Source organism: Anabrus simplex, chromosome 13, assembly GCF_040414725.1.
Source record: "Anabrus simplex isolate iqAnaSimp1 chromosome 13, ASM4041472v1, whole genome shotgun sequence".
Classification (NCBI taxonomy): domain Eukaryota; kingdom Metazoa; phylum Arthropoda; class Insecta; order Orthoptera; family Tettigoniidae; genus Anabrus; species Anabrus simplex.
The window spans coordinates 36,285,596-36,310,058 of NC_090277.1; the positions used below are offsets into that span (position 1 = coordinate 36,285,596).

General features: G+C 37.1%; 1 protein-coding gene across 1 annotated transcript; it reads left to right on the top strand.

Annotated features, from left to right (window-relative positions):
• The first annotated feature begins 356 nt into the window (after positions 1 to 356).
• On the top strand, positions 357 to 23,749 carry LOC136884711 (gastrula zinc finger protein XlCGF8.2DB). The gene is made up of 6 exons (XM_067156993.2): positions 357 to 719; positions 1,098 to 1,217; positions 18,047 to 18,119; positions 18,646 to 18,756; positions 21,730 to 21,785; positions 22,332 to 23,749. Exons 3-6 carry the CDS (start codon positions 18,051 to 18,053, stop codon positions 23,185 to 23,187), a joined length of 1,092 nt encoding a protein of 363 aa, XP_067013094.2. The 5' UTR covers positions 357 to 719; positions 1,098 to 1,217; positions 18,047 to 18,050; the 3' UTR covers positions 23,188 to 23,749.
• Positions 23,750 to 24,463: the final 714 nt, after the last annotated feature.

A 24,463-nucleotide genomic window follows, 5' to 3' on the forward strand; every position in this document is an offset into this window, starting at 1 on the left:
GGACTGGCTAGAAAATAGTGGAGAGGACATTGAGCTCTAATATATACTAGATATACATTGAGATCACTTAGAAAGGGAGTCTCGTTCGCGTCATATTACATGCGTATTTATCTCATGTAGCTTACTGATTTTCAATGTATGGCTAGTTAATATTTTAGGAGCTGTTTTGTTTATACTCAGCTTGTACTTATGAAGAAAAGGGCAAAAACGTCGTCACATTTAAAATTCTACCGTAATCTCCCTTTTTTCCTGTAACCGACTCCTCATTTGTGTCGTAAAGGTTGGCTGCACTGGAGACGTGCAGTTATATTCAGCTTAGTTTTCCAGGTATATCTACCTAAACGTAGCACATAAGCGAAGTGCACGAAAATACGAAGAGGATGTGTCTAGTGCTCTGATTCAGTTTTGTTCCTTTAACTATCAGTGACTGTAGCGTTAGCAGGATATCATTTTCGACTTTGTAGAGAATAAAATGTTACTTGCAGAGTTCTGTGGAACAGCAGCGACTGCGTTGCATAACATTACTTTCCACGAGTTATGAACATGCATCTGCTTTCGAAAAAGAGGTGTTATGTGAATTTGCAAGAATGAAATGAAGACGAAAGACATTTTAAAGTGACCCAATTGACTTGTACTTCGTCCAGAATACTCCTGTAGAAGCGAGTTTCATTGATTAATTCATGGGTCATGTTGGCCGAACTTTTAATATGCATTCGTAGGTATTTGCTAATCTTCTTTATATTTTATTGAAATCTTGAGCTGATATCCAGATATTAACATGAACTCGAAATAATTAAGTAAAATGAACTTTGTTATTTAATATTTTTAATATCTGACAATACGGGCAAAACTTTTCTAGTGTTTTGGCAGTGTGGGAGGGGTCCTGGCCTTATTAGTTCTACTTGAAGTGTTTCACTTTTGGTATGTCTTCACCTCACATTGATAATTCTTATTCATCCAAGCATCTTTTCGAAAGCAGCGATATGTTGATAGCAACACATCGGCAGGTTTATTGCATGCCGCCCAATTAGAAAAAGAGCTTAAGTCATTGAAGACATCAACGAACTGTTGCATTTTATGTTGTGATGATTTTTCAGAGGGACTAGTACCTGTGAAGGCTTGTCTCATTTCGTGTATGTGAGAGAGTGTATCCTTTTGATTACCAGACTGCCCCAGAAGTGAGTGAAGAAAATTACATTCCACACAATTCTGTTGCGGTAAGTCATATCCCACAATCCATTTTGAAAGTGTCACAGTTGTCTCATCTAAGAATAAAGGTCGTTCTGAGTTGATATGGAGATTTTGCATAATGAAAGTTCAATTCTTTTTCAGCTCTCTTTTTAAAAACACAGATGTGGTACATTTGTTCTGTAGCCATTAAATTTGATAATACATGTGACATGCAGGTAACACTAACATTAGGTACGTAGTGAAGTAGTGAGTGTTCATATCAGGCCTAGGGTAACAATAAACTATATTTCAAGAGATAAATCAAATGTCATTACACAGAATTTACACTGGTGGGAACAGAGATATTTGTCTTTGACCCAACCGCACGATATAATGGATTTCGATTAGACAACAATGGATATATTTAGTGAAGTTAGCTAATACATTAGAACACTAATTTACTGTAATCAAATGTAGTCTTATTAAAGTCGAAATGTTATATGGCATTCAAAACAATGACGCTAGTAATCTTCAGTAGTTTTCATGATCTGCAGGCAGATTCTTGTTACTTGTACCTCAAACAATAATTTTTTTTTACAAGTAGTTTTACGTCGCACCGACACAGATAGGTCTTATGGCGACGGAAGGATTGACAGATTGAGAGCTCTTTCTAGATTCGATGGGTGGTGGTGCATAGCTGTTCTTAGTTGGTGGAGCGATTTGTGTGGTTAATTCTGATAACGAACGAGACTCTAGCCTGCTAAATAGTCGCATCCGGTATCCGTTTCATAAAATCGACCCCGAAGATAATGTTCAAATTCACCTTATTCATGACTATAAAAGTGTGTGAAGATATGATATTTCCCAGCATGATATCAATGTAGGTTTGCTCCTTGCATACTGTATTCTTGTGTGGAATTATCCCTTTCACCTTGATATTAGAAAAAGTTATAGCAAGTATCCGATGTCTGCTTCAGTTCCTCAAACAATGGTTTTGAAATGATGCTGATAGATGCACCTTTGTCCACAAGAGAATATACTTTACCCCTTTGTTGCCTGAATAGTGAAAAGTAATAAGTATACTTGATTTTTCACCTTATTCTAATGAAATATGTTCACATAGTAAATGCTAATACTTTTAAATCATAATTTTAATTTTTGTATGTTTTGGGGGCCTGGTACCTGTAAGTACCGTCAGGCATATAGGAGGCTTCATATTCAGGTAGATAGGAATGTTCACATTTTGGAATAATATCACATTTATTGTCTCAAAATATTAGTAGAACATGCTTTTCATACCTAAAAATGTTACAAAAATGTAAAAGCAAAATTTAAAGCAAATGTGTTTAATAAGTGTGAAGTTTCCTAATATTATTGTTCGTATGTAGAACATCTTGCATACATTCTATACAACTGACACATTGTGATACTCTGCAAAGCAGTTCTTTTTTTCATTGCAGCAAAGAAAACACTACATGTTCTTTCTCGAACATACCTCACATCGACCACGTTTTCTTTTACAAAAAGATCAAAATGATTTCGACGATTACTTACTCTGACATCACTGGGCACAGAATATTCTGTTTTCCTCCGTTTTTAGGCAAGTTTGCTCTGGTGACTTTGGTGGCCTCATATCACGTGAAAGTTTTCCTGGAAGAGGAATTTCTTTCTGGTTCATCAGTCCTAGGGCCACATTACGCTGGAATGCCATTAGAGGGACTTTTTCATGCAGATTACAGTATATGTTGTACGCATTGACAAAATAATCTATGCCACCATATTTTGGATCGATTGTCTAAACCATATACGCCTCGAAGTCTGTCAGCATGGTCCACTCCACCCATGTATGCAGTGTAGACTTGCACAACAACCGGGCAATCAACAGTAACATTACTTCGATCCTTCTGTTTCCTAGAAACAGTTGTGGCTTCTGTTCCATGGAAATAAGATGCTTAGCACACACCTTTACTGTCTTTCCATAGAAAAACGCTGATGTCCATCGAATAAATTCTATGGTCAGAACACCCCTTTTTCATTTCTTTCTCAGGCATAACATTCTGTGGGATTCCCTTTCTAGTCATTCTAATGGTTCCACATGCTAGAGTATTTTCCTCTTCCAACCTTTCAAGAAGTGGGAGAGAATAAAATAGTTATCAAAGTACAATTTTCTGTGATGTCCCCAGAATGGCTTTGATAGGCTCAGCACGACTCTTTCCCCAAGCCCATAATTCTGGAATTCTTGTTCTAGGGCCTGATTCTTCCCTTGATAGATGTCAAATTTCAGAATGTACCCCTTCTGATCTGCAATGCACCACAGTATATAACCCCTTTTTATTGGTTTCATGGGATTGTACTGCTTGATACTACCCCTTTCCTTGAACAAAATCATTGACTCATCAATGGTAAGTTCCTTTGTTCCCTTGTAAATGTCTGGAAAATGACCATTGAATTCTGTTACCAATGGCCTAACTTTGTAAAGCTTGTCCGTGTTATTTTCTGGAATTTTAGAATAGTCATTGATGTGTAACATGGTCAGTATGTTGTCAAACCTGTCACAGCTCATTGTTCTTCTAATTAGTGGGATTCCTAAGTCTTCACTTGTTGACCAGTAGTTTTTCCGTGAAGGAAGCTTATGATAACCCATCAAGAAATTAATGCCTAAAAATGCTAATAGTTCCTCTTTTTTTAGGTTTAGAGTCTTACCCTTCTGCGTTGCATACAAATTACTCTGAAACATCATAATTTCAGTTACCAGTTCAAGCACGGCTATTATTACATCTGTTGCTGTTTCACTTAAAGAAAATACTTCCTCTGTTGGACCTGGAGGAACGAAAACGTATTATTAGCATACAAGCAACAGTTTGTAACGATACAGTTCATTTGTAGTTCACAATAATGTACAAACCTTCATTCCTACTGTACTGTGGACTTCTGGTTTCCAAATCTCATTTTTTCCATTTTCTGTCAATATTAATTACCGTATCGGAGAGGCTTTTGAGGTAGACTCGACTGGATCCATATCTATGTCCAATTCTCGGGGGAGGTTTGTAACATTTCTGTCCTCAGCTTCATGAGTTATTGCATCCACTTCATTATAAAAAGTAGCATAAAATAAAGTAGAACTATTGGTCGTAATTGCACCCGGATCGTCTTTTTCTTCTCCCTCTAAATCAGTATTTTCTGAATCATCCTCTGGCCAGTCCTCTATTATTATATTACAGATATCATCATCAGTCAACCTGGCTGCTTTATCACACATATTACAAACCTTGAATGTAATAGATACTAGTACTTTTATTTGAGATGTGGTGTGTCTTACTACTTGGAGAAATATTCTTAAATTATTGAGGAAAACTTCATAAATGCTGAATATTTTGCATCAGTAAAGCATTACTGTCGGTTTTGGATATGACTAACATGGCCTGACGGTGCTTCTAAGTACCTCGCCATTTACTAGCTATATATCCACAACAATTGCAAATTTAATTAATTATTGCATTACAGAAGCATAATTGCATGTACTAAGATCACTTGCAGGTGGAATGTAACAATAGGAGCTAAGAAATAATCAAAATGTCATTTGTTTATAGTGGTAACACTATGACTACACTCCTAAGAATAAAACGATCTCCCACGTTTTCCATCAATACCAGCCTCAAAAATGAAATATCTCTGTTTCAAGAATTAGGTACTTGAAGGTACTATGAGGAAAATACAAGGGTAGGATTTACTGAATAATTCCATGGCCATGAAATATGAGATGGTACTTTAAGGTACCATCAGGCAACAGAGGGTTAAGTCCTTATAATCTGGCAACAGTGATAGGTAGTCCTCTGGAACATTTCAAATGAGATTGATGGTTTTCCTCAATAAGGTCTTCTGATTTCACAAACCACGAGTCGATTTGAGCCAAGTCCATCCCGTTGTTAATGAAGGATCTTTATTGGAGAGTGGAATATTCAATTTTACATCAAAGTTTTTTAAGCCTGATCCTCTGGCATGTATTGTGGTGCTGAAGGATTCAGTCCTTTTGCATCTTCGTGCTGTCTCTGATGCCTGTGGAACTCCAAACTTTCTGCTCCAGTAACATCTGGGTTCATATCTTGGTTATGAATAGCATCTCTCCATTTGTCTCTTTCATCAGTTTTTCTTATCTCATCCAGATATCTCATGCTTTCTCATTGTCTGTTTTCCATATCATCTCTAATATTTCTGTATTTCTGATCAAAGTGATATTTTGGTCGTTCATAAGGTATGTTTCTTCTGTTATCTCTTGATCTATCCTGAGATCTATAATTTCCTCACTGTTTGACAACCTTGTTGTCGTCCTTTCCATCGTCTCTAAATTTTCCTTGTCGTTCTTCCCATCGATGATAGTATGCCTGCCACTGGTTATTGTAGTAGTCCTTGGGTTGATAATTAACTGCCCTATTCTCAGATGATGAAACAAATTCTGCTTCATTGTTGTCTCTGCCATATTTACTTGCTCATTGCTACTTGTAGGAGTTTTAAACATCACTTGGATAATCAATGTAGTATGTAATTGTCTGAGAATAGCCTCAACTTGTACAGAAGGTTTTACATTAGCAGCAATAAGGATGCGCTGTACCTCGGGTGGGAATTATTTTTCGATCGCATGAATAAGTTCAGTTTCCATCGGAGGTATGTGTAAGTCATTCATACGTCGTAACTGATTACAGAAGTGGTCAGCATATCATGTCGGTCCTAAGGCAGCGTATCTCCTAGAATATAACTCACGACGTAATGACTCTTGAAGGTCCGAGCTCCAGTATTTTTGTGAAAACAGGCGTTTGAAAATCCAAAGTATACCTAAATGCATGGTACCAATGGATAACGTCACCATCTAGGAATTATTCAACTGTTCTGAGATTTATTTCGGGTGGAACCTTATTATCTTTAAAATACTCTTCCAAGTCATGTATAACATTTTTAAGTGATATTTCATTGAGGTGGTTAAATTTCCTAGGTTTATCCTCACTCATCATAATAATATTAATGTTTTGAATACGTTAGTTACTTGTGAAATCACCGTATTTGATCCATGATTTTGTAGTTTTATTACATTCTGAGGTAGCTCGCCTGTCTGTGATGGTATCTTATCTGAAGTACCTATTTTATTTTGGACAGTCTCTTCCACGTGGCTTTTTTGGTCTAGTAATATGGTTACTAAGACTTGGGTACTTCGATCTTGTAGCTTGAGAAAACTGACTTCCTTTTCTAGCTTTTGAATAACATGAACATTCTCTTCAGTCTTCTGTCCCCCTAATTTTGCGTCCTCAGCGATATTCACTATTCTCTCCAAGATATCAGTTTTTTCCTTCATCATGATTTCTACACCCTCAAATTGAAGTGTGAGTTCTTGGATTTCGATCTGTATGATTCACAGCGAGATTGTCCTTTACGTCTTTGAGATCGTCGTCCACCTTCTCTTTCATTTCCATCACGTCCTTCTCCATGTCTTTTTTAATGATACCCATCCTCACAGATATTTCATCCTGAGCTGTAGAAATTTCCCGTCTTACTGCGTCTACTTCATTCTTAACATACTCCACACTAGCTTTTACCATGGCCATGTCACTTTGGAGTGCAGTAACCTTTCCAGTTATGACTCAGTTGTCTTCCTGTAATTGAGCAGTTAAATTAATAACATATACGATTTCTTCTGATTCCCGCGTCATTCCAAGGCAGTATTGTCAATCCGGCAACTTGTCTCTTCCATCTTAGCGTACAATTCTTAGCTTGCTCCTGAGCTTTCCTATTTTCTTCCTGGATAGCTCTACCCATGTTATTCATTTTCTGGTTCAACTGTTCTATAGATCTTTCATGTACCTTCCTGAATTCCTTTCTAGTTTCTTCTTGCTCTTTTCTGAATTCATCCCTACTTTCTTCCCGAGCTTTTCTATTTTCGAGCCTCATCTTGAACATCCTCCTGATCACTTCCAAATGAATGATAACTCACTAATAAAATTGGCCTATGCCAACAGACGTCGAAATGGAAGGACTTCCCCCCAAACATGTTAATTATGGTAAAGCATATTCAATTTTTTTCAGCCTAGTTTCTCATTTAAAACTATATCAAATGAATGAAATATCACAAAATTCTGTGTTATCGGTTAGAAATCTACGTAACTAGGATGGTATGAAATATGTAAGTTAACTTGCTGAACCTCAAGTACTCAAATCAAGCATGTCGAGCCTAATCTAGCCAAATCGAGTCCCACAGATGGGTAAAACCAATTATAATGCGCCCGTTCAGGGATAGGAGAGAGTAAGACACCCCAGGGGTGCTCAGTAAGGATTTAGCATAAATGGCTATATTATTCACAAGTGACAGTAAAATAACGTTAGGTTCGGCAATAAAAATGTCGATATCAATGGAAATTTAACATACACTGACTGACAGAGCAAATGCAACACCAAGAAGGAGTGGTTTGAAAGGGATGAAAGTTGGGGAAAAAACAGAGACGGCATGGACAAATAATTGATGTTTATTTCAAATCGATATGCAGGTTACACAATGCGCACGGCATCGACTCAGTAGGATGTAGGACCACCGCGAGCGGCGATGCACGCAGAAACACGTCGAGGTACAGAGTCAATAAGAGTGCGGATGGTGTCCTGAGGGATGGTTCTCCATTACCTCCCAACCATTTGCCACAGTTGGTCGTCCGTACGAGGCTGGGGCAGAGTTTGCAAACAGCGTCCAATGAGATCCCACACGTGTTCGATTGGTGAGAGATCCGGAGAGTACGCTGGCCACGGAAGCATCTGTACACCTCGTAGAGCCTGTTGGAAGATGCGAGCAGTGTGTGGGCGGGCATTATCCTGCTGAAACAGGGCATTGGGCAGCCCCTGAAGGTACGGGAGTGCCACCGGCCGCAGCACATGCTGCACGTAGCGGTGGGCATTTAACGTGCCTTGAATACGCACTAGAGGTGACGTGGAATCATACGCAATAGCGCCCCAAACCATGATGCCGCGTTGTCTCGCGGTAGGGTGCTCCACAGTTACTGCCGGATTTGACCTTTCTCCACGCTGACGCCACACTCGTCTGCGGTGACTATCACTGACAGAACAGAAGCGTGACTCATCGGAGAACACGACGTTCCGCCATTCCCTCATCCAAGTCGCTCTAGCCCGGCACCATGCCAGGCGTGCACGTCTATGCTGTGGAGTCAATGGTAGTCTTCTGAGCGGACGCCGGGAGTGCAGGCCTCCTTCAACCAATCGACGGGAAATTGTTCTGGTCGATATTGGAACAGCCAGGGTGTCTTGCACATGCTGAAGAATGGCGGTTGACGTGGCGTGCGGGGCTGCCACCGCTTGGCGGCGGATGCGCCGATCCTCGCGTGCTGACGTCACTCGGGCTGCGCCTGGACCCCTCGCACGTGCCACATGTCCCTGCGCCAACCATCTTCGCCACAGGCGCTGCACCGTGGACACATCCCTATGGGTATCGGCTGCGATTTGACGAAGCGACCAACCTGCCCTTCTCAGCCCGATCACCATACCCCTCGTAAAGTCGTCTGTCTGCTGGAAATGCCTCCGTTGACGGCGGCCTGGCATTCTTAGCTATACACGTGTCCTGTGGCACACGACAACACGTTCTACAATGACTGTCGGCTGAGAAATCACGGTAAGAAGTGGGCCATTCGCCAACGCCGTGTCCCATTTATCGTTCGCTACGTGCGCAGCACAGCGGCGCATTTCACATCATGAGCATACCTCAGTGACGTCAGTCTACCCTGCAATTGGCATAAAGTTCTGACCACTCCTTCTTGGTGTTGCATTTGCTCTGTCAGTCAGTGTATAATTTATTCAATATAAAAAGAAAAATGTCTTGCCATCCTGACTAACTGTGATGATTAACCCTCAATTAGTCGCTCACGGGGTTTTCATCCAGGCTGATTACATTTTGCACGGTACTGAACTTCCCAGTTGAAATGTGGATCTCCTCACCCCAATACCTTTCTCCTTGTTCATTTGGACTTGTGCTGTCAGCATGTTGGCGCAATCGTGCATCGTGTGTGCGAGTGTGGGATCATTGTTTTGACGAGTGACATCGCCTGGACGTTTCCTCCATGTGCGACTAATTAAATTACCTTATATTTAGGTGCATATTTTTATTTTGGAGGTCGATGACCTTGTTGTTTTGTTCTTCTAAACTTATTTTAGAAAAATATTTCATATGATGTGATTTTCGTAGGTAATGGCGAATCTCACGTATTTAATATAAAATCATTCGACATGGTTAAGGTCTACAGTATTCTGCTTTTAGATCAAACAAACTGTGTAAAAGTAACCTACAAGTGCTTAGAAGGGTGTCTTTTGATTATACTGAAGAATACTGCAAACGAATATGCCAAAACAACATTTCAAAGGATGAAAATGATGCGCATTTTTAACCCCGGAGGTTACCTCCGTGCGCGACTAGTAACGCAATAATTTTCGCGTGACTAGACAAGGGTTAATATGATCACAACATTAATTGAACTTTACTAAGGCTCTTGAAATAACATAAAATATTCCAAACAAATGGGATGGTACAGGTAAATTATTTATCCTAATCATTGTAATGGAATTGATTGATAATCACAATTTGGTTTTAGTAGATTTTAAACAATTAAATGATTTCATTAATTCTTGAAAATACGAGGCTGCCGAGGTAAAATTCTCGAACAAATCTGAAAAATATATTGAATTGTCAGAAAATTTAAATATAGAATTTAAATATTCAAAGAACTGAATTTTCTTGTGATAAAATTTAATTTGCAAATTCCCGTGCTGTAATTTTAATGTAACTCTGGCATCAGTGTATAATCAGATATTGGATTATAGGAGGAGGAATTAGGGACTGCAGTACTTTACCAAGGGAGATATTCAATAAATTTCCAAATTCTCTGTATTTGTGACTGTCCCACTACACTGAAAAAAACAGGAGATAATAAGATCTGCCTTAAATTTATTGAAGAAAGGCAAGATAAACAGTATCCTAAGCTCAAAGTGATTGTTCATATTTGTTGCTTTCTGACCCTTAGGGACTGTATTGTGCAGGATTTGATTTGTGATAATTTTTATTTTAAAATTTTTTTTACTTGAAATTAATTTCTGAGTGTAAATTCTGACCCACGTTTTAGTATTGATCATTGAATAGAGAATCTTCCACCTGACATAAGGTAAAAATTGCAGTAGAATTTGTAGCATTAGGGCAGAAGTTATATCAAGTACAACATATAAAAATTATGAAATTTTTTGAATCATACCTTGTATATTTTGGTTGGAAAGAGGAATTCAAATAACACTGAACTGTGCTGTTATGACTCTTTGCAGACTTCAATTTCACAAATTAAAACCACACAGAATCATATGACTTTCATGAGCACGCATGCTGACAGGTACAGAATGATGCAGAGAGGTATGGATTGCATACCGGCAGGCTGTATAATTAGCGATCCTTGTCTCTGGGTGATAGTTGGATAAATTAATTTGCAATAAATAAGGACTGGAAAATTTTGCTACTGTGATAATTAGTAATGTTTCTTTATGAGTTAAAAATCATTTTTTATAGTTGTAAGGTGTGGTGCAAGACTGTTACTAGATGCAATTTCAAGGAAAGCAATGCAAAACTTCTTTCAATACTTCATCATGAACAGTTGATTTTCTTGTAAATTTTAGCAATACTCTGTCATGTTCTTAAATCATTCCATTTTAGAATAAAAGGAAAAAAGAAAAATGGTACAAGTGGCTATTTTGATTTTTAGAACAAACTAGAATTTTCAGAGATGCTGATTTTTCCATTTCTTGGCAATACGTTTTAATAATGTTATTCTTTTTATGTACCACTAATTACTTTTGGTGGTTTTTTGGAGATGCTGAGGTGCCCGAATTTTGTTCCTCCAGAGTTATTTTATGTGCCAGTAAATCTACTGACACAAGTCTGGCATATACCACTGGACTGAGTCTGAATCAAACCTGCCAGGTTGAGGTCAGAAGGCCAGTGCCTCAACCATCTGAGCCGCTCGGCCCAGAAGGAATAAGTAAGAACAGCCAAAAAATAAAATTGGTTAGTGGGTTTTCCCGTAACACATGCAGAAAAAAGTCTGGATTACATCCTGGAGAATGTTTTGAAAAATTCCATACACAGCATTATTATTGCTGAATGAGTGCGAATCTTGACTACTAAAAGTAGAAAATATTAAATACTGTCCTTGAATAATATGTTATAGTGGAGTACAGAGAGTATCTCTCATCAGTTGTCCGGCAGGTGCACCCAGCTTATCTGTCTCCTGCCGACTCATGGCTTCTGCTACACAGCACAGCGACAGCACGGGAATCCCCACACTTCGCAGTTTAGGTCCGTACTTTGAACGTGTATTAAGTGTTGATCTGTTGCTCCAACCATTCTTGAGTTGTGAAGTGTAACCTCGGGGTATAATTCTCATAATGCATCCACATGTATATTTGGTAGAGGAAAGGGTATTTATATACGATAATTATGTGAACACAGAGTCTTGCAGAGAAGTCATTAGGTGATTTGAAACAATTTCTAGGTGTACGCCATCCACATAGAGAGACCATGCAGAATGTCTTAAACAAATTGAGAAGAACTGGTTCTTTAATCAACAAGAAGCAAAGTGTTAAAAAATGTGTACTTAATGAGGAAAAACTAAATGAAATTGCAGAAAGATTAGAACATACGTCTACAAAATCCTTAAGTCAACTTGGACAAGAAGCCAGGGTTTTGTAAGAGCTCAGCATTGTGGGCTATGAAAATGTTTAAAGTGAAGTATATGCAAGAAACCCTCACACGTTGGACAAACTGAAAGAACATATCTGGAGGAAAATAGCCTCAAGTATGGAAGACAAACTATGCATGTGAATCAGAGTTTCATAAGGTGATGCCAGAAATGTGTGAATGCAGGAGGAGGACATTTCCAATATCTCCTGTCATAACAAATGAGCTTATTTTCTTTATTCGTAATTCTTATTTTCTTAATGTTAATTGTTATTTCATATCATGCATGAATGAAGTGAGTGAAGTGCTTTCTTTGTTGCTGTGCCACGGAGCGGGGAGTGATGAGTCAGTGGGAGGTAGAGAAGCTGAGAATGCCTGCCGGCCAACCAATGAGAGAAACAGACCCTATACTTTCTTGATAAATTGTTAAATTTTTTGTGAATTGTTCGTGACCTATCTTACCATGCTGTGTGAAGATATTTAAATGGAGCTAGAGTGATATGCATGTTCTCAGAAAAAGGAGGGTTGAGGGAGGGATGGTTATGTAGATGTACTTCCTCTTAAAACAATATAATAATGTATTTTTTACATATTGTGTAGTCCAAAGATTAGTTTGTAGCAACTCTCTATGTTATAAGTAGCTGTTGCTGGACTAGTTGGCCATTATAGTGCTTTTGGCTGATGTTTTACAAATATTTATATCCTTGGGATATCCAGAGCATTATCAATGGATGGGCTTGCCATTGTCTTCTGCATCTTACATTATTGACCATATTAATGGGTCATTTGCCTTTAGGAATGATTTCTCTTGAGAAGTATGTGGGGTACACTGAATCTCCTCATGCTTATCAACCTTACATTTAATAGAGGGGGATCAATTTTATGTGTGTACACACTTGAACATGAAGCTCATATTAAGAGCATATCACATAACAAGGTAATAATATCCAACACGGACCTTAACACATATGAGGCCATTAGAATAGCAGAGACATATGCACCAAAAGGTAGTTTTGAGTAAAACGTGTTTAAATTTTTTTTTCTGAGTATCACAGAGAAAAACTTCTACGTACACATTAAATTACTGTACAGTGTTCAGAAATGAACAAGTAGGCATTACTACTGTAAATTATAAATTACAGTTTTACAGATATTCTCAATATTTGAGTGCTAATTTTATATGTGACCCTTTTTAAATGTAAGACCTTTGACAGGGTGCCCCGTGATCTTCTTTGGCATGTAGTCACGCAGCGTGGTGTACCTGAAGTATATATTCAATGGATCCGGCTTCTATATCAGGATGCCACCAGCTCTGTCCTATATGCTGCTGGAAATTCTGTACCATTTCGCATTCAGACTGGCATTCATCAGGGATCAGCTCTATCTCCATTTTTTTTCATCCTTTGTCTTGCCACCGTCAGCACAGAAGTGTTAACACTATACTGTTGGACTCTACTCTATGCTGATGATGTTACAATTGCTGATTGGCAACAAGTAGTGCGACATTGGGAAAACTCCTTTGACAGATACCGCTTGTGACTTAATGTCAGGAAAACTGAGCATGTGGGATACAGTGTGATGAGTCAAGTAACATCAAAAGCATTGGAATTCTCAAAACATCTCAATGTAGATAACTGGGATCACGCTGCTAGATGTTCGAAGCAGAATCAGAGCAGCCTGGAGGAAGTGGCACCAGGTCACAGGAGTCCTTTTTCATTGAAGGGTGCTGATGTATCTGAAATCCAAAATCTACAGAACCATCATTAGACCAGTGGTACTGTATGGAATCGAGTGTTGGCCAGTCACAAGGAGACATGAACAACAGCTGCATGTCATGAACATGCTTTGCTGGCAAGTGGGACTCACTAGACTGGCCCTCATCAGAAGTGAGGATGTTCATAAGGCATTTGGTGTGGCCCCGATCCCTGAGAAAATGCAAGAGAATCATTTGTGATGGTATAGCCACGAGGGCAACCAAAGAAGTGTTGGCCTGACAATGTGTGAGAGGACATGCATGTGCCAAAAGTCTCTCCTGAAGATGCAAGTGGAAAAGGAAGTGCAGAACAGCAGACCCAGCAATTAAGTGGGATAAATGCTAAGAAGAAGAATTAAAATATTTTCCTTGTTAAATGGAAATATATACTATATAATTAAATGAACTGATATAAATAATATTCACCTGTATTGCTCTTTTCCTTGGTTGTGTTTATTTACCATTTGTTCTTCTGACAATGTGTTTTCTAGGACAACTAACATGATGAGAAGAAGCACTGTATCACTCATGCTTTGTGATTGATAAAGGTAAATAATAATGAAAAGTTTACACTACAAGTTTTGTTCCTTCAATGATAATGGGTCAAAGTACAAATTGTAATGTATTTACTCATGTATAAAACCCCATCACATGTCAGACTCTCCCATTTCTTTGATCAGGAAAATTGAAACTAATTTTTACCTTGAATAGAGCCAAAATACTGGTAACTAATGATGCGTGTTTACTATAGTGTTCCTCTTATTAGGTATTGTACAATGGGAAATGATCAGGTTATTGCTATTTTCGATGCAGTATTCTGTGGGCATTCTTGCATTAAATATCGGGTGTATACGGTATGAATTGCTGTTACCGCAGGTTGCTGTGTGGGTGACAGAACAGGAAGCTGCATTCTTTTGTAACCGAGAGAATGGTTGTGGCTAGCTGCTGTTACAAAAATAACCCTAAAGGTCGCTCTCCAAGCTAGTTAGTCACCTTGAGCCATACCCCTCACTCTAGTCTTTGTCAGTTCGCTTTATCAGACAGTGGTCATTCAGTCAAATTACCCGCTGGTAGTCGGGGAAAATTACAATATCATTGGAATTAGTTGTATACTAGTACAAGTGATAATGTTAATACCATAAGCTTAAAACTTATTCTGCTTCATTTACAATATCATTGGAATTAGTTGTATACTAGTACAAGTGATAATGTTAATACCATAAGCTTAAAACTTATTCTGCTTCATTTAAACCAAAAATGTTCTTACATTTACCGATAAGAATGATGTGCAGGACGCTGCCTGTGAAGTCGCTGTTGAACCAAACACGATCAGATATTAACATCATTGATGAGTGAAATGTAACAACAGTTAAATACAATTTGTTTTGATACTTTCTCCCCTAATAGTAATGCATCTAGTTTTAATTTTAAGAGACAGTATTTTTTGTTTATTTCATATGCAGTAAATGTGAAATCAGGCCTACCCTACCACACGTGGATACTTGCCAAATTGCAGTAGATTTATATGAGGCTACTATTGTCTAATGGTCCATAGTTGTATTTTTTAAATCTGAATAATACATTTTTGTTTTCAGGTGTTTTTTCGAGGATGTTTGTACATATAGTTATTTAATGGATATTTTGATATGCTCTTAACTTTTGAGACATGCACATACAAGACCCTCCTTGATTTTTCCGCATTGAAAATAGGATGAAATAAGGTCCACCAAGTGAGAAAATATAGTAAATATATAACACTAAATACACAAAATATATATTACTTCAAGAACTGCTTGATACAGGAATCGAGTGTTATAACTAGCTTTTGAAGATAAAACTAAACAAAAAGTCGAACTTTTGCACAAAAACCAGCATACGAGAAACATTAAGTCTAAAACAACAAATATCTGTTAAAATGTTAACATTGATGCTTTCACATGTCGTACTTGTAGACATGAATGAGCTTAGGGCATGTGAAGGAAACAAGGCAAAACTCTTTATGTTTCACAGAAAACATTGCTCTGCGTCTTCAGAAGAAAGTATTGATTGCCCATGAGTAAGTCTTCTACAATAATGAGGGTTTGAATTTAAGAATGTTTTACCGTTGGAGAATTGTAGTGGTACACTCGTTCGTCACCAGGTAGCTCGCTGAAGACGCAGAGCAAAGTTCTCTGAGAAACATAGAGTTCCACCTTGTTTTCTTAACACGGCATAAGCACTTATCATGTCTGTCTGTTAAAATACTTGAGGAATTTATAAGCGTTGAATGGCTGAAAACAAACAACACCCTTTGGTAAGGGATTTATTGCCTCATGCTGTTAAATGCATAGTAGCTATCACCGGACTGGGACCAGCTGGCAGGCTGGCTCATACACCTGTTTTATTCTCAAGATTGAGCTGCAGCATGAAAGATCGAACAACATGCTATAATGAAATTGAGGTTTCATTCATAATCAAGGCATATTGACCGTTCACACTTAAGAGCCATGAAAGGGTATACTACATTCTATATGTTGGAAGAAAAGATGAAAAAAGCATACTTTGGCTCATATGCCTCTGCTATTCTAAATTCCTCATGTCACAATATATTCTAAGAATTCATAGATATAACACTAAGAATTCTTGACACATTTGTTCAGAAACCTACCTCACCATTTTTGTTGCCAGTATAGCAGTCATGCAAATAAATATAGTGTTGTTTAATTTTTAATAAGGTTAATGTGCCAAAAGCTTAACAGATACAATAATAAGATGTAAACAATCAAACATACAGACCTAAACACACAGAACAAACCATAAATGACAAAATTGAAGTTGCCGAGCTGCATGACTCAGATGGTTGAGGTGCTGGCCTTCTGAATCCAAGTTGGCAGGTTTGATCCTGGCTTAGTCTGGCGGTATACATAAATACATACGCCTCATGATGGTAGATTTACTGGCACATAAAAGAACTCCAGAGAGACAACATTTTGGCACCTTGCATGTACAAAAACCATCAAAAGTACTTTTGAGATGTAAAAACAATATTAATATTCTGCACGAGTGGGTCACTAAGGACCACGCAGAATCAAAATTTGTTGATCTTTCCTCCTTGCCCAGTAGTTCTTCTTTTTCATCAGTTATTGTTTTTTCTATTCCTCAAATCCTTCTCGTCTTTCTAAAGTCCCCTTCTCGTCTTCCTAAAGTCCCCTTGTGTGAACAATTTTCCTGATTACATTTCTGTCCGGCAGATTTGGTGATACCAATTCAGTGAGGTCTTTGTGTACATGCTTATACCATTTTGATCAGTTTGATTTGCAAAAAATTGTGTATTGAATAAGTAAGTCTGTTGTTATTCATTGTTTCCAAATGGCTTATAAATTTAATTTGTCACAGTGTCATTGTATCAGTGAGTTTAGATATTTTTAAATATATTTCTGAGTTGTGTTTGGGGTAATGTATTCCTTTTTTAATTCTTGGCCCTAAGGTTTTTCTCATGATTTTCCTTTCTTTAATCTCAAATTATTCCTTTAAATTTTTACTATCTAAATTTTGTGTTTCTGTAGCATAAGGACCTTCAGGTTTGATCACTGTTAAGTAGTGATAAATTTTACTGTTCCAGAACAAGTACACTTTGTTAAAAACATTCTTGGTGTGTTGAAAAGCAATTTCCATTTTCTGAATTCCTGAAGCTACTGATATATTTTCATTGCCATTTTCAATCATCCATTCACCTAAGTACCTAAATTTCTTTGCTTGTGCAATTTTATTTATATCATTGTTAAGTTCAGGTGGAGTAGTTTTGATATTTGTCATAAATTTTGTTTTTTCATATGAAATTTAAGGTCTTATTTTTACTGGTTGGTCTTCCAGTATTATTATTTATAATTGAAGCAAAAAATCATTCACAATTAGGGAGATGATAAACTATTTATCCTCACTTTAATTCCTTCTCACTGTTCTACCAGTTCTCCCGCTTAATTGACATTTATCATTTGGCTGTTCAGTTCCTTTACATTATTTTTATATTGACATAAATATATATTTTGCCTGGGTGTCATTTGAAAATTTTCTGTAACACAATAACATGTGCGATGGGAGTGATGTCACATTAACTATTATCTTTGCTGTGGTGGCCAAAGTTTCTGTGGGTGTGGATGTATATAAACAGAATGTGTTGAAATAGAAAGTGTACTGTCAGTGACGTCATATTAGTCGTTATTGTAAGCCTTGGTCACCATTGATGCTGCGGCAATTTTATAAAGATTTCAGTTTCATTCATTGAAAGACATATTCACGATCATTAGCTTTTTGCAAAGGGAAAACTTTATTTTTGAATTATCATAACAGAGGGAATTTATTGCTGCAATCTTTGTAATTTTGTGCAGAAATATGGAGGTGCCACTGTTCATCAAATGTGAGCCAGAACATTCACCTGATATGGAGGAATCCCCAGACCTTGTAAGTATTTGCCCATGTCTATGTGTGTGATGTACCCACCTTCCTGATAAATTCCTTCAGTTATCCCTCCTCTCTCCATGATACAAATAACATTGCATGTAACACCACCCTCCTTGCATTGCCAACCCACTGCTATGTTCAACTCCTCCATTGTTTTTAAACCTTGTGTATGGAATCAAATTTCAAAGAGGAAATACTTTGCTTTCAAGGCTAGGCTACTGAGTTGGCATTTTTATGCAACAAGATTAATGTATCTGCCTTCCATTCTAAAAATTAAAGTGTGTTCTCTGAATAAAATTAATCAGTCAATAATAAATAGTTATAGGTAGTCATATAAGATGTAATGGAAAATGGTGGATGATGTACAGGTACTTAAATGCAGAAACAGTTTCCAGGAATAAGATTCCAGGAATTATCCTACTACTGATTGGTTCAAGTCTTTTAAACATAATGTTGTTACTATAACAGGTTTGTTTCTGTCACATGAAACTGCTATGTATGTTAAATGTTGAATTTGTTTTTTCAGGAGTCTAATTTGCAGTTGCCTCATAATAACGTGGTTGAGGTGGAGGTTGAACCAGACCCTAGCTTTTATTGTTCAAACATTGAAGAAGCAAACAGTGAATTAATCAGTAAGGTAATTTCATGTCCATTTTACAGTAACTTGCAATACTTTGTGTTCTTATGTCCAAATAGCTCATAAATTAGTCGAAAATGAAAATGATCTGAGGTAACCTCATGTCTATTTTAGTATAGAATTACATTGTTTTGTTCATGCCCAAACAGCTGCCTAATTAGTCATGATGTGTGAAGCTCAGGAGGCTTCATTTCCAAAGAACAGAATTTAATTAATTTAATAGATATGTATTTACCAGATATTATAATAAGAGTTAAATCATGGCTAAAATGTGATGTTAAAGTTGTGGAAACTTTCTCCCAGAACTGGCATATTTATCATAGAGATAGGATAATTATATAATTAAAACAGATTCCCTATGGAAATCACAATCTACATCATGAGATAGGATAGATTCCAAAGTATTCATTCTGGTGAAAGAAGAATTTGGAAGCTGTGAAAAAGTTAGGGATGAAAAATGAGAGGTCCTGCATATAAGGCACATCTCTAAAGATAACAGGTAAATTATAGGGTATACAGAGCTGGAATGGGAGGTGGTGATGCAGAATTATTTGATAAGATAAATGGCTATGTGTGAAATGACACTGAAAGGAACATGCTTGTACTGGGTGATCAAAATTTATCAAATGTTGACAGGGATAGTAATGTGAATGATAGGAAATGGTAAATAAGTTAATCCGGGAAGAACAGTTGAATCTGAAAGTGATCGAACCTATTAGAGGGAATAATATTCTAGATGTGGTGCTGATATAACCAGGTGAACTCTATTATAAATCTGAATTTATAGACTGTATAAGTGATCACAAAGCTATTTTCGTCATAGTTAAAACTAAATGGCAGCGAAAGGTGGCAGTACCATGTGGTTGATAAGGAAATCATAAGGGAGTTTTTAAACAGTAATTGTGCTTATTGAAGAATGGTAAAGCTCTGAAGCTGTTGTTAAGGAGTGTGAAAACAGTTATCTACCTTTAAGGGTGCTAAAGAATGGCTATGATCCACTATACTACAGCGAAGAAATAAAGATATTAAGTAGAAGTGCATGTTAGAAAGACATTACTACAAGCCGTATTTACCCGCATAATCATATGAAGAGGTCTGCTACATTTATTTAACACCCCATTTATTTGATTACCACAAAGAATATCTTTCCTGATATAGTATTAATACCTAGATAATTACAGTGTTCCCTATGAATTACTTTCACTTCTTAACACAATAATTGCAACTGAGAAGACTCTTCCTCATGGTGAAAATTAATACCTGTCTTTTTAACCAGTTCACCATCATACCATTTTCTGCTGTCCATCTCACAATATTGTGAATGTGTTCTTTGCAGACACAATCATGTAATTTATTACTCTATATGGTGTAACATCATCTGCAAATTCTTTGTGTAATTCCAATTTATCTGTAAATTCTAGCAGAAACCAATATCTTATGAGAAAATCACTTCAGATACATTGACATCTAAATGTACACCAGTTTGGACTATGATGATAATGATATTTGGCTGCTTAGAGGTACCAATTACCTCATTGTGAGTACAGTTATTTTTGTTACTGGACTTTGCTGAAACTGAAAATGACCTAGGTCCAACTTGAAGGGTGATTTAGAAAATATTTCTTGTTAATTCATGTTAATAGTCAGATATAAGAAACCTGTATAACAATTTGAAACTGTAAAGAATAAGTTGTGCAAGTGAGAATTTATTAGGCATCTTTAATGCATCATTAATAATTTGTAAAGTTAAGTATTCTGCTGTAGTTCGCCGTAATCACTGACCAGTATCCTGCTGCTTTCTGCCAGCTTCACATTATACCATTTGTTAATATCATGTTCAAGTTCATCTGGACAGTTTGTAAATATGTTCCTGAACATCCTTTGAGTTTTTTTCTCATGAAAAGTGCTCATAGAATCACTTCAGTGTATCTCAAATTCAGATAGGGTAATTTAGCTACACAAATAGATTCTGGTAATGTGTATGGATTCCTTACCTCTTACAGTAATCAATACAATATTGGAAGGAGTAGATGATGTCCCTCTTTTCAGAATACAATAGTATTTCTTGTGGTACAGCACACTCAGAGTCTGTCTCCTTGGTCAGTTACTCAGCATACACGACTTCAGTTCAGAGGGACAATAAGAAAATGTTAATTTGAGACAAATATTTGTTTATAGGAAGAGGAAATAGTGACTGGTATAATTTCCAACTTCTTTGGAAGCATTTAAGAAGAGACTAGGTAAACATTTAATACAGAATCAGCCACTTGACCAATGAGACTGAATGCATAATCTTGGTTATTGATAGGGACTGAGTATTTGTGTGTGTCTTAATATACTTCTCTTCCTTTACACATCACATTACTCAGTGCTACAGCAAAATGAAAATGGCAAAATCATCCCTCCACATAGGGGTATCATCAGAAAGAATTTCTGGGCATAATTCTGGATCACCGGGCGAGTTGGCCGTGCGCGTAGAGGCGCGCGGCTGTGAGCTTGCATCCGGGAGATAGTAGGTTCGAATCCCACTATCGGCAGCCCTGAAGATGGTTTTCCGTGGTTTCCCATTTTCACACCAGGCAAATGCTGGGGCTGTACCTTATTTAAGGCCACGGCCGCTTCCTTCCAACTCCTAGGCCTTTCCTATCCCATAGTCGCCATAAGACCTATCTGTGTCGGTGCGACGCAAAGCCCCTAGCAAAAAAAAAATTCTGGATCTAATCCACATCGAATACCAATCATAATATATTGGAAAGGGGCTAAGAAAAGAAAACAAGGAAGGCACAGCAAACTCAGAACTGTTGTGTTCAATTGCTATATGTTTCACCTCTAAGCACAAATCATAGTATCTCTCTGATGGGAGACATTATATTTGTTGTTATAGCTAAGAGGAATAAGAAGATATCTCCAATAGAATATGACTGTGAGGTAATATGATATCAAGCTAGTGATGATAATTTTTCTGTCTTTTAGAATGAGGAAGACGACAGCAATGAAGACTGTGTAACCAATGCGACTCTTCTAAAGAAGTAAGTGATGATTTTTGTATTAATTGCTATCATTCATTATTCTTCTGATTGACTCATCATATCCATGGTCACTATTCCCCCTACATGAGACAACAAACACAATCCTTCTAGTACAATTTTTCCACATTGATGGAGATAGTAAACAGCATTTCTTGCTGATGCAATTCATCCTTGTATTTTCCTATTTAAGCCAACTAAGAATATTTTCCCACCCTTTGATGTTTCTTTATGAATGTCCAGCCCAATGTTTCATCATGCTGTTAGTCTTATTTTTGTTGTTTAGCCAACAATTTTCACTTCCACATTAAACTGTCTAGCAGTTTGTTCACTTCATCTTCTCATTGTACACAGAATACAGTCCTACAAAAATGGTCTGTTGATGATTTGATGGCCTAAAACTTTGAATTCATTATTCCAACAATTCATAAAGCATGTGTGTTCTACCAGCAGTTGATAAATTTGGTTTCATTTTGGATCAGAATTCTGGAGAGTAGCATATAACCGATGAGGTAACAGATTTCTTAATTTTCTCTTATTATTTTCCAGTTTGGTTAATGATGAAACTACAGCATGCAAAATTCTACAAGGCCGAGGATGCAGTGATACAGGAAGAGAAAGTATTCTTCATTCCACTTTTGAATTGCCCCTGATCTGTCTCATTTGTAAGAGATCTTTTAAAAGTGAATCTTCCTTGAAAATACATATGTTTGTCTCTTGTAAGACGTCTCCATCCTACTCTGCGGAAAGCAAGACATCTGCTGACATTCCTCTACTACAAGCACCCAGTACTACGTGTGATGAAACGCCTTGCTTTTGCCATATATGTGGGAAGAAGTACTCTGGTAGTTCTTGCCTTTGTACAAAAAATGTGAATCATGCAGGAAGCAAGCCTCATTATTGTACTTTATGTAATAAGGGATTTGCATTAAGATCTAATCTTAGAGCACATATGAAGACGCATACATCATATAAACCTCACTCATGTACTACGTGTGGCAAGGCCTTTCTTGCCAAACCTAACTTGAGGAAGCATATGCTGACTCATACCGGAGAGAAGTTTTATTCTTGTAATATATGTGGAAAGTCGTTCGCCCTAAATTCTAATTTGAAAACGCACCTATTAACTCATACAGGAAGCAAACCTTTTTCTTGTGAAGTATGTGGAAAAGACTTTGCCCATCGATCCAACCTGAAAACGCATATGTTAATACACTCACATATACGACCTCACACTTGTCCCACCTGTGGGAAATCTTTCACTTTGAAATGTCATTTGAACGCACACGTGTTAATACATACAGATCAAAGGAAATATTCCTGTAGTACGTGTGAGCAGCAGTTTTCTAGAAAGATCCATTTGGTAAAGCACGTTGTAACGCATTTAAACGGTGATAGTCGTTAGCTCTAGTTTGTTTTGCTACTCGGGCTGAGTGATTCAAAGTTTTGCAAATATGGAAGATCCTTAAGTGTTTTATATCTGAAGCTCTTGCTGCATTTTGTACTGTCCTCATTTGCTCTTGGACTTTATAGAATTCACAAACAACTACTTTGCAAATAGCTGAGCACAGCGCACAGTAACGAAGGATGTGTACAAAGGAAGAATTTCTTTTTGCAAAAGGATTGGTCATCAATCTGTAGGTTATCATGCAAGGTAGTTTTCTTGTTATATTGTAGGAAATTACACGGACAGAGTGAGAAATGTCTCCACACTGGCGTGAACCTTCATCGGTTTGCTTCATATAACATGTATTGGACCGGATCACATATAGGCATTGTTTAATATCCTTGCTAGCTATATGTAGTGTGTCATATTAAGCTAGAGAGAATTTGAAATATGATAAGGAAATCTAATAAGGACTTTTCATTGAATGTTATACACATTACATTGGAACATAGTTTGATTTATGTTCCCAATATCTCTGTTGCATTTACATGGATTTGATTCAATGTGAGTGTACATTCCTTTCTGCAAAGGAGGTTTTTTTTCTTTTTTACAGTACAAAGCAAATGAAAGAGATGTTAAATGTTTTTGTTTGTCCTCTATATATCATTCCAAATGTTCCAAAAACTGTGTGACAGGTTTCCATAAATCTGAATATGGAATAGTTATATAGTATGCTAGTCCCTGACTCGTAGCTAATTATTCAGCCATTGTATGCTTCTACATTTCTTAATATGTTAGAATGTGTTGGAATACACATAAGTATATCTTATTACATCTTAAAACATACTTAAATCATAACACAATTTTCTGACATTATGCATTACACCTATTCATGAAAGAAGATTTAAATTTTTTACAGATGGTGCCCAAATATGTACTGATGGGATGAGTTGAAGGCAGTATGTTGTGGCAGATATAATACATTAGTATGCCTCTGCTTCTCTCTTCTTGAGAGTAAGCTGCTCTAATCTGTAGGGATATTCAAATTCCAACGTAGGTCTTGGTCATGACCGAATCAATGGGCTGAGATGGGTAAACACTTCATGCATTATCATAAAATAACAAATTTCTTAAGCATCAGATATGTTAAAATATAGGACATATAAATATAAAATAAGTGAGTATTCCCAAGAGGGAACCTCCATACTTAATAATACTTGAAAATACATAACGAAATGTGGGTAGGCAATTTATGAATAATGAAGAGAATTTTATCTGTCACTCTCAAGATTAA